The sequence below is a fragment of the Micropterus salmoides genome, unplaced genomic scaffold (assembly GCF_014851395.1).
Source record: "Micropterus salmoides isolate LMB-PRFRI ecotype aquatic unplaced genomic scaffold, ASM1485139v1 Ms_hic_scaffold_2259, whole genome shotgun sequence".
NCBI classification, from domain to species: domain Eukaryota; kingdom Metazoa; phylum Chordata; class Actinopteri; order Centrarchiformes; family Centrarchidae; genus Micropterus; species Micropterus salmoides.
The window spans coordinates 687-12851 of record NW_024041439.1 but is presented as its reverse complement, the minus strand read 5'-3'; the positions used below and the strand labels follow the sequence as shown (position 1 = coordinate 12851).

The following is a 12165-nucleotide window of genomic DNA, read 5'->3' as shown; positions in this document are numbered from 1 at the left end:
CAGCAGGTCTCTGTCGTCATCCCGTCACCAGACCTCCGCCCGTCCCCCCTCCAGTCTCAGTGCTCTGAGGAGTCCTGCCCAGACCTGGAGTGCGCCATCTGCTTCAGCCAGTTCAACAACATCTTCCGCTGTCCCAAGATGCTTCAGTGCAAGCATACGTTCTGCCTGGAGTGCCTGGCACGCATCAACGTCAAGTCGGCTCACCCCAACACCATCCAGTGCCCGCTGTGCCGTGGACTCACACCGCTGCCTGCCCTCGGGCTGCCCAGACTGGCCACGGACTCAGACGTGCTGTCTTACCTGCCGGCCGCCATGCAGAGAGTCTACAGCATCCGCTTCATCCGCAACAAAGGGAAGCTGCAGGTCAAAAGGTCAGGTTGCTGGAGTAACCTATCAGGAATGTCTTCTATGGCAGTGGTTCTAAAATGTCTTCTGTCATGCGCATAAATGTATTTAATTTTCAACTTAATATCCCCAACAATATAGGAGTAATTACAAAACTGCAAAAACACAAATTGAGGCTCGACAGTTGATCGGGGGTAAAACGGCTTTGTCAAATTCTCACGTCTTCATGTCAATCTTCCTATATTTCACCATCTGGACAAAATTTGAGGAGCTAAATATTAGAACGTTGCCAGCTTCAGAGTACTGCTCGTATGTTCCCACATGAATCAGATTAATTGAGTTCCCTTGGTCAGTTTTCCCCTCTGTCCAGCCTGCCGTTCAGATCTAGTGCAAGATGTACCACACTGAAGGGATGATATCGATACCATAAAACAAGTTGGGTGTACCCTTTTTTTTTTTTTTTTATTTTTATTATTATAAAAGTGTCTGTAGTAATTAACACATCTGGATAAATGCTGTTACAGAAAAAAGCCAAAAGTTTTCTGCACTGATCTTAAGTGTTGCAGTTTCACCATATTGGAAATGTGAGAAGATGACTGCTCAGTGCAGCAACTGTCCACAGTTTAAATGAAGACTTAATGATGGGCTGCATAATAAGTGAAAACTTCTCTCAGTATTGCAAAGAAATTGGGGGGGGGGGGGACCCCGACTGGCAAGAATCATTTGTTTACTACACAGAAATAATCGCATAGAAATAAATCCTGCTGAGACACTGCAGGTCAAAAGATCAGGGTGCAGGCTCGTCAGTACTCAATTTTTAAATGGGCTAAGAAGAATCACAATTGTCCTTCAAAGAACAGGATTTAATGAAGCACTGAATTCACAGCTTAATTTTGATCAATAACAGTCTGTTTCTCATTAAGGTCAGCTGAAGGTCGTCAGAGGTCGCTGGCATCTCTGAGGTCAGTGAACCGATCTCTAGACGTGGGGCTTCCCAGCCCGCCCGCTGGGGGTCGCGCTGAGGCGAGCGGCGTGGGCGGAGCTCTATTCAGACTGACTGGCCGGCCGGCGTGCCGAGCCTTCCTCCTGATGTCTGTGGTATTGATGATGGTGCTGCTGATGGGCATCATCATCTTCCTCCTCACCTACAAACATCCGTGAGTGACATCACATCCTGTCTTCCTCCTGCTTTTTATTTCTCTGATGGAAAAACGCATCGAACAGTGAAATTCCAGTTTTGTCTGAATCCAGTTAATGAGCAACATCTGTTTAAAAGATGAAAACTGATCCAGATGTGCAATAAAACCCATCGTTTCCAGGCTGCTGTGCAACAAGCGGCATTTAACTCGCTGATGCATCCAAAGCCAAGACACAGAGGAGGAGCTGCACTTAACAAAACACCCACACCTGAGCAGTGGGCTTTCATCTGCTTCATAACATTTAACTTGTGCAAACATTTCAGATAATGACGTAGATTCGGTCAGGCTTCTTGCTTATTTTAGGTTCATTCCTCAAAATTAAAGTACGCAATGACAATCATGTAAGAGCGGCGGTGGGAAAGTGTCGGGGAAACTGAGAAGCAGTGGACTTGAATCTGCAGTACTTGTGCCAAAATCTTTAAATGATTAGCTATCCGTTTTCAGGTGGAACTTCCTGCTCAGTTTTATTGGCTCAAGTCACAAAATGGCGGTCAGGTAACAGAGGAGGAGTGAACTTTAATCTGCCTCACAGGACAGCAGAGCTGCAGTTAATCACCTCAGGTTTGAGGGGAAAAAACATAAACCACTCCTCAAGGTTTTGAATGTCAGGTTACAAATGGCAGGCTGGTAATACAAGATGCTGAAGTTCACTTGATGGCAAAGAAGATAAGTGATGCTTTACAAAAAATAGATTGAGGTTTATTATATGAACAACAGGCCAAGGTGCAGCTGCAGATCAACTGAAACATGAATCTACTGTCACTGACCTGGAATAAGGCCTGTGACCTGCCTGTAGTTTTGTTCCCCCTCACTCCAAACATGACATTATGTAAACTTGTCACCAGGTGGCGCCTTCTCCTTCATATTCCCCTGTTTGTACTTGTTCTGGCAGCTTTCAGCACTTTAAAAAGAACCCAGCCACTGAATGTTTACATGCGTGTGTGTGTGTGTGTGTGTGTGTGTGTGTGTGTATTATGTCTTTACCTGCTTGTTTATGTTAGTCTATTTCCTGTTGTTGGAGCTGCAGCTCTGCCCCCGGCCTTAACCAAACGTTGTAAACCAAAGCCATGCAAATGACTTGAGTTACAGATCTGCCGCAGCCAGCTGAGCAGAGGTCAGTGGATTTTCATAGATGCTGAAACATTATGTGGAGGTGGCTTTGTTACAAAGACGATGTAACTGATCACAAGGATTAGTTCAGCCAAATTACAAAAGGAACGTTTCCACTAAATGCAGATGGCTTTGGTTTTATTTTTATTAACAATGGAGATAAATAGACTTGTTTGGTGTTAAAAACATCACATCTTCCCAGAAATGGCATCTTATTCCTGTGGCTAAATCTAGTTTTTCAATACTGTGACCAACCCCAAACAAATTAAATTATCCTGCATCGTATCGATGGTGGAGGCAGAGGTCTGACACACATCTGAAAACCTGGACGAATAAAACCAAAACTATCTGCATGTATTTGTTTGTTTTGTTTTTTTTCTTTTGGTAGTTGTTGAATTGACCCTTTTTTATTGTCTGTGGTTGAAATCATCAATAGGGAGTCATGTACCTGAAATAAGCTCTTAAATTGTGAAAGTTTAGGGAATAATTTGTGACTTAAGAGTTCAGCCTGCCAGCTGGTCTGTTACACCCTGCTGGAGGCTGGGAGTTGTGGGACAGTTGTCCAGTGCTGCACTGGTTTAAGCACAGAACAGAATCCTGTCCAATTATAAACTTGATTGGTCAGTTAAAACATAACTAAGACCATGGCGACGCATGTTATATTTAAAATCGTACATTTCTTAATGTGCTCAGCTGAAAATGAGAGAATTGCAAACTTGCAAATCAAACTCGACCTGAAATGAGTAACTACCTTCACTGTGCTGTCCCAGAAATTCCTACATATGGATTTTAAAAGTTACTTAACTTACAGATATGTATGTGATGGTTAGGGACTGAGAGGGGAAAAATACATTTTAATGGGTTTTTTTTCCTGTTGTGTACAGTTTTTATGCTCAATATAAAATAAATAATTTTATATATATATTTTTTTTATAACTGTTTTAGCAAAGCTTGCACTGTTGCCATGTTTGCCCTGAGTTATACTTGAATAAATTTCTTTTTGAATTATAGTGTCATTTTTACTAAGCAGGAGAAAGTACAAGGGTTGAACTGATCGGTTTTGAAAGGAAAATGTTACAGGAAAATCTAGAATTGAAGTTGCTTTCACATTTATAAAGTAAAATGTGTCTCCAGCTGTATATTCTGTATAGACTCTTACAGTTCTGTAGGTTTGTAGTCTTTAGTGCTGTGTCCAGACTTTTTCAAACCAAATGCTGGTGCTGACCGATCTGTCTGTGCCAACATATATTCTACACTAATTTGTCCCTCTGCTGGTGGGTAATAGATTTGTGCAATGTGTACATTAAGAGCGTCAACTGACAAATTGGACAAAGGGCCTTCAAATCAGCACAGGATTAGGATAAATAAATCAAATAATTGTAATAGGAAAAAAAATTATTTTGTTTTGGATAAATAAAAGTAAATGTGCAGGGAACCTGGATATGACAGCCACAATTAAGAATTACACAGCAAACTAATAAGAACAATCAGTTGTATGTGAAAGGTGTGGGAATGTTCACAGATCATGTATACAGATGCAACACGGATAGCAGTCTATGCAGCCAGTTGCTTTCCACATGAGTGAAAAACTGACCAGGGCGCTCTGATGGAAACGAGCTGAGCGGAGAAGTTTGTTTTCCTTTAAATAACGATAAAATGTTTAGCACAAGAACTAAATTTAAAAAGCAACAAACTTCTTCCTTTGTTAGGAATGCTCTCTGCTCTCGTATGTTCACTGTCATGAGTCAGATGCCACTTAGTTTATTTTACTAGTTTACTTGACAGGACATTGCTCATTAATAAACCGGTGAATCATCTGTGAAGTCAAAAGTGCAACTAGACTTACTTATTTTTAAATTCTTTCCTCAGTATCAGTGATATGGTTGCTGAACTGGAAAAATAGAAATCTTAGTGGTTCCTTTATTCCCAGTTTCTAAGGAAAAAAGTCAACAGCATGTTGCAAAGTACACCTGCAAGTTCCAGTTTAGTGACTTATTCATACGGCCTAAAATTTCTTTCTGATAAAAATGCTGACATGCTCACGCTTACTCTCTGACACGAGATGACACAATGTTGGGGGAAAAAATGGAGAAGAAAAATAGCTTTACTCAAAACAGCCACTTTTCCTCTATATTTGTGCCCTAATGTCTTGTAAAGTATATTTAATCCTGCATTAACTTTTGTACATTTGTTAAAAAACCTGCAAGTTGCTCTTTACAGAATAATTTCTGTTTATTTCAACCTGCTGGATTTCCCATAGATGTGGCTCTATGGGTCATGCCTACTTTACACTCACCATTTCATTGTAACTTAGAGATTCTGGGAGGCAAATTGCATCGACTGAGGTGGATCCTCCAGCTTAAATAATAAACTTTTTTTTTTTTTTTTCTTTACAAACACTTGTCTAGCTAAACGCAGACAGAAGCATGTGTTTGTGCTAGAGGAATAGTAGCAAAGGCGTGCCGGCAAATTCCAAATTGTAAGAATAAAGAGTTAATCAGAAGGTTGGCAGTTCAATCCCCGGCTCCTCCAGGCTGCATGTCGAATTGCCCCTGGTGGCTGTTCCGCCAGTGTATGAATGTGTACAAGTGTTAGTTTCTGTTTGAGCACTTAGGCTGTGAATGAATGTGTGTAAAAGCGCTTTGAGTGCTCAACAAGACTAGAAAGGCTTGTTAAACAAAATTGTAACTTTTTCTTTGTTACAGTTGTATTTTTTGAGATGAGTGTTTGTTGCTGATGAGTCACACACGCATCTGCATTAGCTGCAGCTTCATGGGGTCCCACCAAATTCACAAAAAAACACCCTGAGGATAGTTTTGGTTTCATGAGCTGATAGTTCAAGATCTTCACCCCTGAAACGTTTGCCTCTGTCTTAGTACATCAGAGGTGAACAGGAATGCATTTGTGCTGCTTAAAGAAATCAAGAAATAACATTGGCAAATGTGAACTTTCCAGGAACAACTTCCTGGTTATTATTTATTTTTTTAAATACCAATGAAGACCGTTCAACAACAATCCTCTCTTCTCAGAGCTGACAGTTTGAACAATTTCCACTCAGTGCTGACCCTGCTGTGATATCTCCTGTACATCCTTTATGACACAGCGCCGGTGTGTGTGCGTGGGTGTGTTAAATGGGTTCCTTTGTGTATGATGGCAGTAGACACACCTTAACAACACACTGAGCAATTTAACAAACGTGTTTTCGTGGAGACCAGCCATGTGAACCGCTGCTTGAATCCCACCCACTTTGAGAGTTCACATCCTGCAAACATCTAACCTGAAGTCTCAGAAAAGCTCAGTGTGTCATGTGACGTCTACCCCCTTTAAAGGTATGTACACCCAGACCAAAATTATTCATGTAGTGATGCACATCATCCAGTGCTGGGTGGGCTCACTGACAAACTCTCCTCCTGGTTACATTTAAAACACCAAAATAAACAGCTGCCCCCCCCACCCCCCACCCCACTGTACTTGCTAGAACAACCCGAGTAGAGATGAGTTTTTGATAAATGAGGGAAAGAGAGGACAGAGGAAGGTTTCTCTAGTTTGTTGACCTCATTCATTTATCTGTCCAGACCACACACACATGTTTTGTGTGATAGAAGGCTGGTTGTTGAAGCAGGGGAGAACATCCACATGATGCTTTGCCAGTTTCCCAGGATTCCTTCCTCTGCGGGGGCACGTATAGTCCTGGAGTCTGACACTCCATTATTGGATGGTCAGTCAGCTGATTAGCTCTCAGACAGGAAAGTTCTGATGCAGCTGATTAAAGATCCACATAAGAAAAAAACCCTGCCCTTGTTAGGACTTTATCAAGTCTGTAGTCCATCTAGACGTCACTGCACCAAACGACTGATTTCTCTTTTCTTAAATCCAATCATCAGCAGGAGGTGGGGGTGATTTGACAACCTGCCCACTGTCATCGGACTTTGATTAAATATGGTGCTAAATCCTGATTGGTGCACAGGAGTATGTGACATCATGTGTTTCTAAATGAGCCCATACAGACCAGTGAGAAGAGTTTAGACAAAAGAAAAAAATAATGTTAACATTGGCAGAGGATTTTGTATTCGTGTGGAATCCAATTTTTCTCCTGTAGATCAACTTTCCTCATGTAATATCTTCCACGCTGAGTCATGATTTAGACTTCCCTCCTCTTCTGTGTCTTTGTTTTGGGAAGTAATCTCTTTAAATGTGACACCTTTAATGATAAATTATTAAATTTTTATTCAGTTAAACTCCTGGACTTTAATAGCTCCTGTCTTTCAGCAGAATTTCTGGTCATGATCAAAACTTTCTGCACATTCAGAATCTCTCACGGTCATCTGTTCTCTGACATGTCCAGAAAAAAGTCATAATATTTAGAGATATAATGAGAAGTCTACCTGCCCCATACTCTGCTGTGCATTACGTTATTAATACGCTGGGAGTAATGTTATCCCCTTCAGACCGTTTGACCGACGCAGTTTGGGACTGCATGTGAAGCCGAAAGTGACTGAAACACTTGTGATCAGCGGAAATCTCACCACAGATCCACATGTTAACTTCAGCAGCTCTGATAAAACTCGTGGCACAAGATTTCATCACACACCTATCAGACACTGATTGGAAAAAAGGTTTTCAAGGCCTTTTAAGCTCAATTTCACAGATGTGATGACTTGGGGGTTTAAAATTCCACCTGTCCAGCCACTAGAGGGCAGACAAACATCAAAACTGACTGACACAGCCGTAATAACGCTTCATAAGCTGAGATGGATTTCCCGATCTTATTTGACTTTATTTTATCCCTTTTTTATATTTATCTTAAACGTGTATTTTAGTCTTTTCAATGTTTTCTTGCTATTATCTTGTATTGTTTTTGTATTATTGTCTTTACACTTGTTAAAGAAGCACTTTATAACTTGTTTTTGGATATCAAAACACAGAGCAAGATGATGGAGACATGTTTGTGTCCACCTGATGAAACAGTCCAACATTCACTCTTAAGTCTGGTTTGGTCTCCACCAGCTCCTGAAAATGATCTGCCTCTCTCTGTGTTCACCAGCTAGTCTCTAACGGTGTGTCTGCTGAGCAGGTCCTGTACTTTGGGTTTATCAATGCTGCAAACACTTGAGACTGAGACAGGAAAAGTGCCATAAAACCAAAACTAGGAGCTAAAAGAGGCTAAAAGCTCCTTAGAGCTGCAGAGTTGGTGATACTTCTCTGTGGATTCATAATTATCTTATCACATTAGACAGTCATTTGAATAAAAGTATGACAAGAGACATTAAAAACTTGACTTGGTTGAGCCCTGTCTTCTACCTGTTAAATATTTTGCACCCTAAAAGTTTTAAATGAAATATTAAACACCGTGTGTGTGTATGTATGTATGTGTGTATGTGTAGACCTCAGACCTCATGTAATTATAACGGATTTTCTGCAGAAAAAGTGGTAAACTCCACAAATGTATCAGAGCCACATGACTGTTTGTGAGCTGGACATTCCAGCCAGGCTTCAACTTCCTGTTTCGCTAAAACCTGCTGAGGGCTGTTACGCATTATGTACATCAGCACAACCTTCAACACACGCATGTGCACACACCAGCTGACTATCTTCTGTGTTTTCCCATTTAGTCCAGTCACCAGGCACTGACCGTCCGTGTACTCCGTCACCTACGAATCTTCACAATAAACTCTGTTTCACAGTCAGAGCTGATGGGTTTTAGGGTACCAAAGAAGTGTGGGGGAATGTTCCCACCCACCACCAGAAACCCAGACTTTAACTCCCAGTGGCCAAACCTCTGGCTGTAATGTGGTTTTCAGAGAACATGGTTATTTGTGTTCACAGTGGGAAGCCAGTGAGGGATCATTTCCTTGCTGGTTGGTTGGGGCGCGTGCAGAGTGGGAAATGGAGCTGGCTGGATAAAGTTCCCACAGCTAAATTTAAGAAAAACAGAAGAAGGGAAACACACATAAGCCATGCTGGCGGCATCGCTCTAAAGACTGTCAGTCTGTCAGTCAGTCAGTCAGTCCAACACTTCCAGTCCAGACTGTAATATCTCAACTGTTGGATGGTTTCACATTAAATGTGGTTCATATTCCCCTCAGGATGAATTGTAGTAACTTTGGTGATCCTCTGACTTTTCACCAGCACTATCATCAGGTCCACATTTTAATTAGTCCAATACTTTGGTTTATGACTGAATACTTCAGTACAACCGCTGAAACTCAATTTTAGCTACTCAAGATTCAAAATCCCTAAATGCACACACGTTCTCATATGATTACATTACAAATATTAAAGATATTAGATAGAGCTCCATCATGTCCGAGGCTGAAGGCTGCAGATGCTTTGTTTTCCCCTGTGTTCCCTCTGTGTTTTCAGACCTCTCCTGTTGTCCTCTGTTGACCCAGAACTCCACCTGACCTCGCTGTGAAGCTCATTGAATTCTAAATGGTGGCGACAGTTCAAAGTAAGAAGGCCATCGTGGTTGAGCAGTCTGACCTTTGGTTTCAGCTTTCCCCAACACTTTGGAAACACTGCTGAGATAATCACATTTTATTTTGGTGTGCCTGTAATGTGTTCAGTGTCTTTGTAATGAGTTTACAGTAGCAGTGAGAAGATATGGTTTAACATATATTCAATGATCATATGGTCCTCAAATCGACGATCCGGGCCAACGACCCCACTGAGGTTAAATAGCTGAGTTTCCCTGCCAGTCAGTCAGAACTGAAGAAGTCCTTTGGATGAGGGACAAAACATCTTCCAGTATCTTCAACCAAGTCCAGTTGCCCTTGACTTTAACCTTCTTGGATAACTATGACCTGGATGACTGAGAATCTTCATAGACATCTTAAAGGGTGTCCTACACTGAAAGGAATGCCCATTTGGATATTTGGGTTAATAACAAAAATTGGCGTGACTTGACATGAATTGCATAACTTTTCACTCCTACTAGGTGTTGTCTAGAAATTCCATTATTTATCATATTTGTAAACTCATCTGTATTATTATGTAGGGGGGCTGAACCTAGTACTTTACAAAATGAATAAAATAATTCAACATCAATTCTGACAACAGATTAATTGTTTGTCATTTATCAAGAACAAGGGTCTGAAATGTGAGAATTTCCTGCTTTCCTTTTATTCCTGTAAATTAAATATTTTTGGATTCTGGATGAAACAAGATATTTGAGGATGTCAGTTTGAGCTCTGGGAACCTTTTTCACAATTTTCTGACACAGTCAACAGAATAAACCTCATATTTGTGAAAACAAAAAATACTTTGCAATGTGTAAATGTTCAGAAAGATCAGCAGTCAGAACAGAAGCAGGATCAAAGTGACTAAACCTTTATTTTGAAACGTGGCAGTGGGATGGAAAACATTCGTCTTTCTTACTGTTGAGCCTGCCAAGGAGCCAGATCAGACAGGTCAGAATGTGGAACTGAATCAGATGGGTTGGCAAAGCTGGCTCTCTTCTGACTGAGTTTCCTGAGGGACGGACAGAATAACAGTATTTATACAAAGAACAGATTATGTAAAACAAAAAAATAAAAACAGTTGTGATATATTTTATTGATTGATTATTAAATGATATATTGTGTTTTGGCCACTTTAACTTGATACAGCACCTTATTTGTACATCCAGCATTACAGAACAACTCATTTGGAAGCCTTCCTTCTCATGTGGTTGCCCCAAGTATAACAGATGTATCTGCATCAGGGTTAGTTAAGCCTGTGGCGCCTGCAAACACTTGTGGTTTCTTCCAGTCAGTCACTGGTAGACGTTGAGAGTGCAGGTGGTAGAGCAGCCCCCCCCCCCCCAACAACTAAAATAGACTAATGAGGTTCTTGGGGATGCTGGCTTACTACTGCAGTCTTGTCAGAACTTTCTTCTGTTGTTGCTCCCCTCACTGATTTGTTGAAGGCAATTTAAATTTGTGTGGTCTCCTGTCTGTCAGCAGCTTTTCAGAAGGCCAAAGAACTTCTCTGTAGTGCTCCGGTGCGTGCCGCTCCTTGTTGCAAAGTCGTTCAGTCTGCAGGTGGATGCCGGTCACATGGGGGCAGGTGCAGTATTGATGCAGTCTGACAGTCATGGTGTGAACAAACCTGTGGGTTTCTACTCCTAAGAAGTTTAACAAGCATCAACTAACTTCTGTGATCGAGAGACTCTGTTTTAGTGTGGGTGTTTACTCATTTTGATGTGTATGTGGGATCCGGGTGCCTGTTGTTGTTTTTACAGATCCTAATCCTGACATTTCTCAGTTCCTTCAAGTGTCCCTAACCAGGTTATTGTAAGGTTTTTATTTTTCAGTTTTCCCCCTCGAAGATTTCAGTTTGTTTTCTATTGAATTGTTCATATTATAGGTGGAAAAAGTTCTGACATGATTTCTTTGTCTCATTATTTTACATCATAAGAACCTGGCATTTTAATAGGGGTGTGTAGACTTTTTCTATCCACTGTATGAAAATAATGATTGTAAGCAGGAAAGTAAGTGACTTCTTCCCATTTTACCACAGTGGAGCTATGATTTCTGAGTGCATCCTTTTTCAACTTCAAACACAGACATGAATCAGTCTCCTCTCTTGAAGCATCAGGACACCAATTAAATCTGGTGTTCAGTGTCCTTGTTGGCTCTAAAAACAGAAATGCGTCCACTGAGCAAAGACTGTAAACATGCCTTGTGCATGAGGACAACAATAAATCCCTATGAGAGCAGATCAGGCAGAGGCAGATTGACTGATCATACTATCGATTACACTGGAAAAAATGATGTGACCCAACACTGCCCCTTGCAGGCAATGCACTGGAGTTTCCAATTCACAAAAACCTGTTGAGAGGCAGCTGGGTGCTGGTGGATGGACGCGTCCTGTAGATGGCTGGTTTGTGTTTCCATGTGGGTCGAGGTACGAGGCCGAGGTCGCCTGGCCTGTAGCGGGCCATCAGGAACAATGGATCTGTGGCTGCGTTCACGGTCTCTGCTCTGTGGAGGAGAGACAGGATGAGGGGAGCAGGAGCAGACTGTCTTGGCTCAGGGATGAGGGAGTTTTCATACTTACTTGAGTTGTTTCCTTTGTGAGAGTTTGTTTGTTTTTTCTCCACTACATTTATCTGACGGCTGCAGTTAACAGTTAACATGTACAGACTTTACATTTAGCTTGAGATAAGCTCACACAATGTAACTAATATCACTTTTCTTTACTCCTATCCCTCTGTTCTCATTTATTCTCTCTTCTTTATTAACATGAAAAAGAAAAATAAAGATGTTGATATAAAACTACTTCAAACTGATTTTTTTCTAAATATATTAGAAATATGTGAAGAGATAGCAGGGCCACGGGATAATTAATTTCACTGTGTTTAGATAGGAATGTATTGTTAGAATCTTTTGATGAAATCAGTCAACAGCTAATCTGGTTCTGGTGGGACTCAAACCTCAGCAGGACTCTAGTCCAGCCTACTTTGCTGCTGTGATGAAATAGCTGCGGTGTGTTCTGGTTTTTCTAAACAGGAAATGTGTGTTTACACTGC

The 12165-nt window shown here is 41.2% G+C and overlaps 1 protein-coding gene and 1 long non-coding RNA gene across 2 annotated transcripts; one reads left to right on the top strand and one right to left on the bottom strand.

Moving 5' to 3' along the window:
- The first annotated feature begins 9 nt into the window (after positions 1-9).
- On the top strand, positions 10-3639 carry LOC119917828 (RING finger protein 223-like). Its single transcript, XM_038738250.1, has 2 exons — positions 10-371; positions 1269-3639. Exons 1-2 carry the CDS (start codon positions 139-141, stop codon positions 1504-1506), a joined length of 471 nt encoding a protein of 156 aa, XP_038594178.1. The 5' UTR covers positions 10-138; the 3' UTR covers positions 1507-3639.
- Positions 3640-9963: 6324 nt separating this feature from the next.
- On the bottom strand, positions 9964-11497 carry LOC119917830. The gene is made up of 2 exons (XR_005447340.1): positions 11465-11497; positions 9964-10124 (listed from the first exon to the last, which is right to left on the bottom strand). It is a non-coding gene; the product is annotated as an uncharacterized LOC119917830 (long non-coding RNA).
- Between the last annotated feature and the right edge of the window lie 668 nt (positions 11498-12165).

What these genes read in the sequence shown, in the direction of transcription:
- LOC119917828 (XM_038738250.1), top strand. Translation starts at nt 139, where the DNA reads ATGCTTCAGTGCAAGCATACGTTCTGCCTGGAGTGCCTGGCACGCATC. An exon ending in GGGAAGCTGCAGGTCAAAAG is followed by an intron (nt 372 to 1,268) that starts GTCAGGTTGCTG and finishes TTTCTCATTAAG; the next exon opens with GTCAGCTGAAGGTCGTCAGA.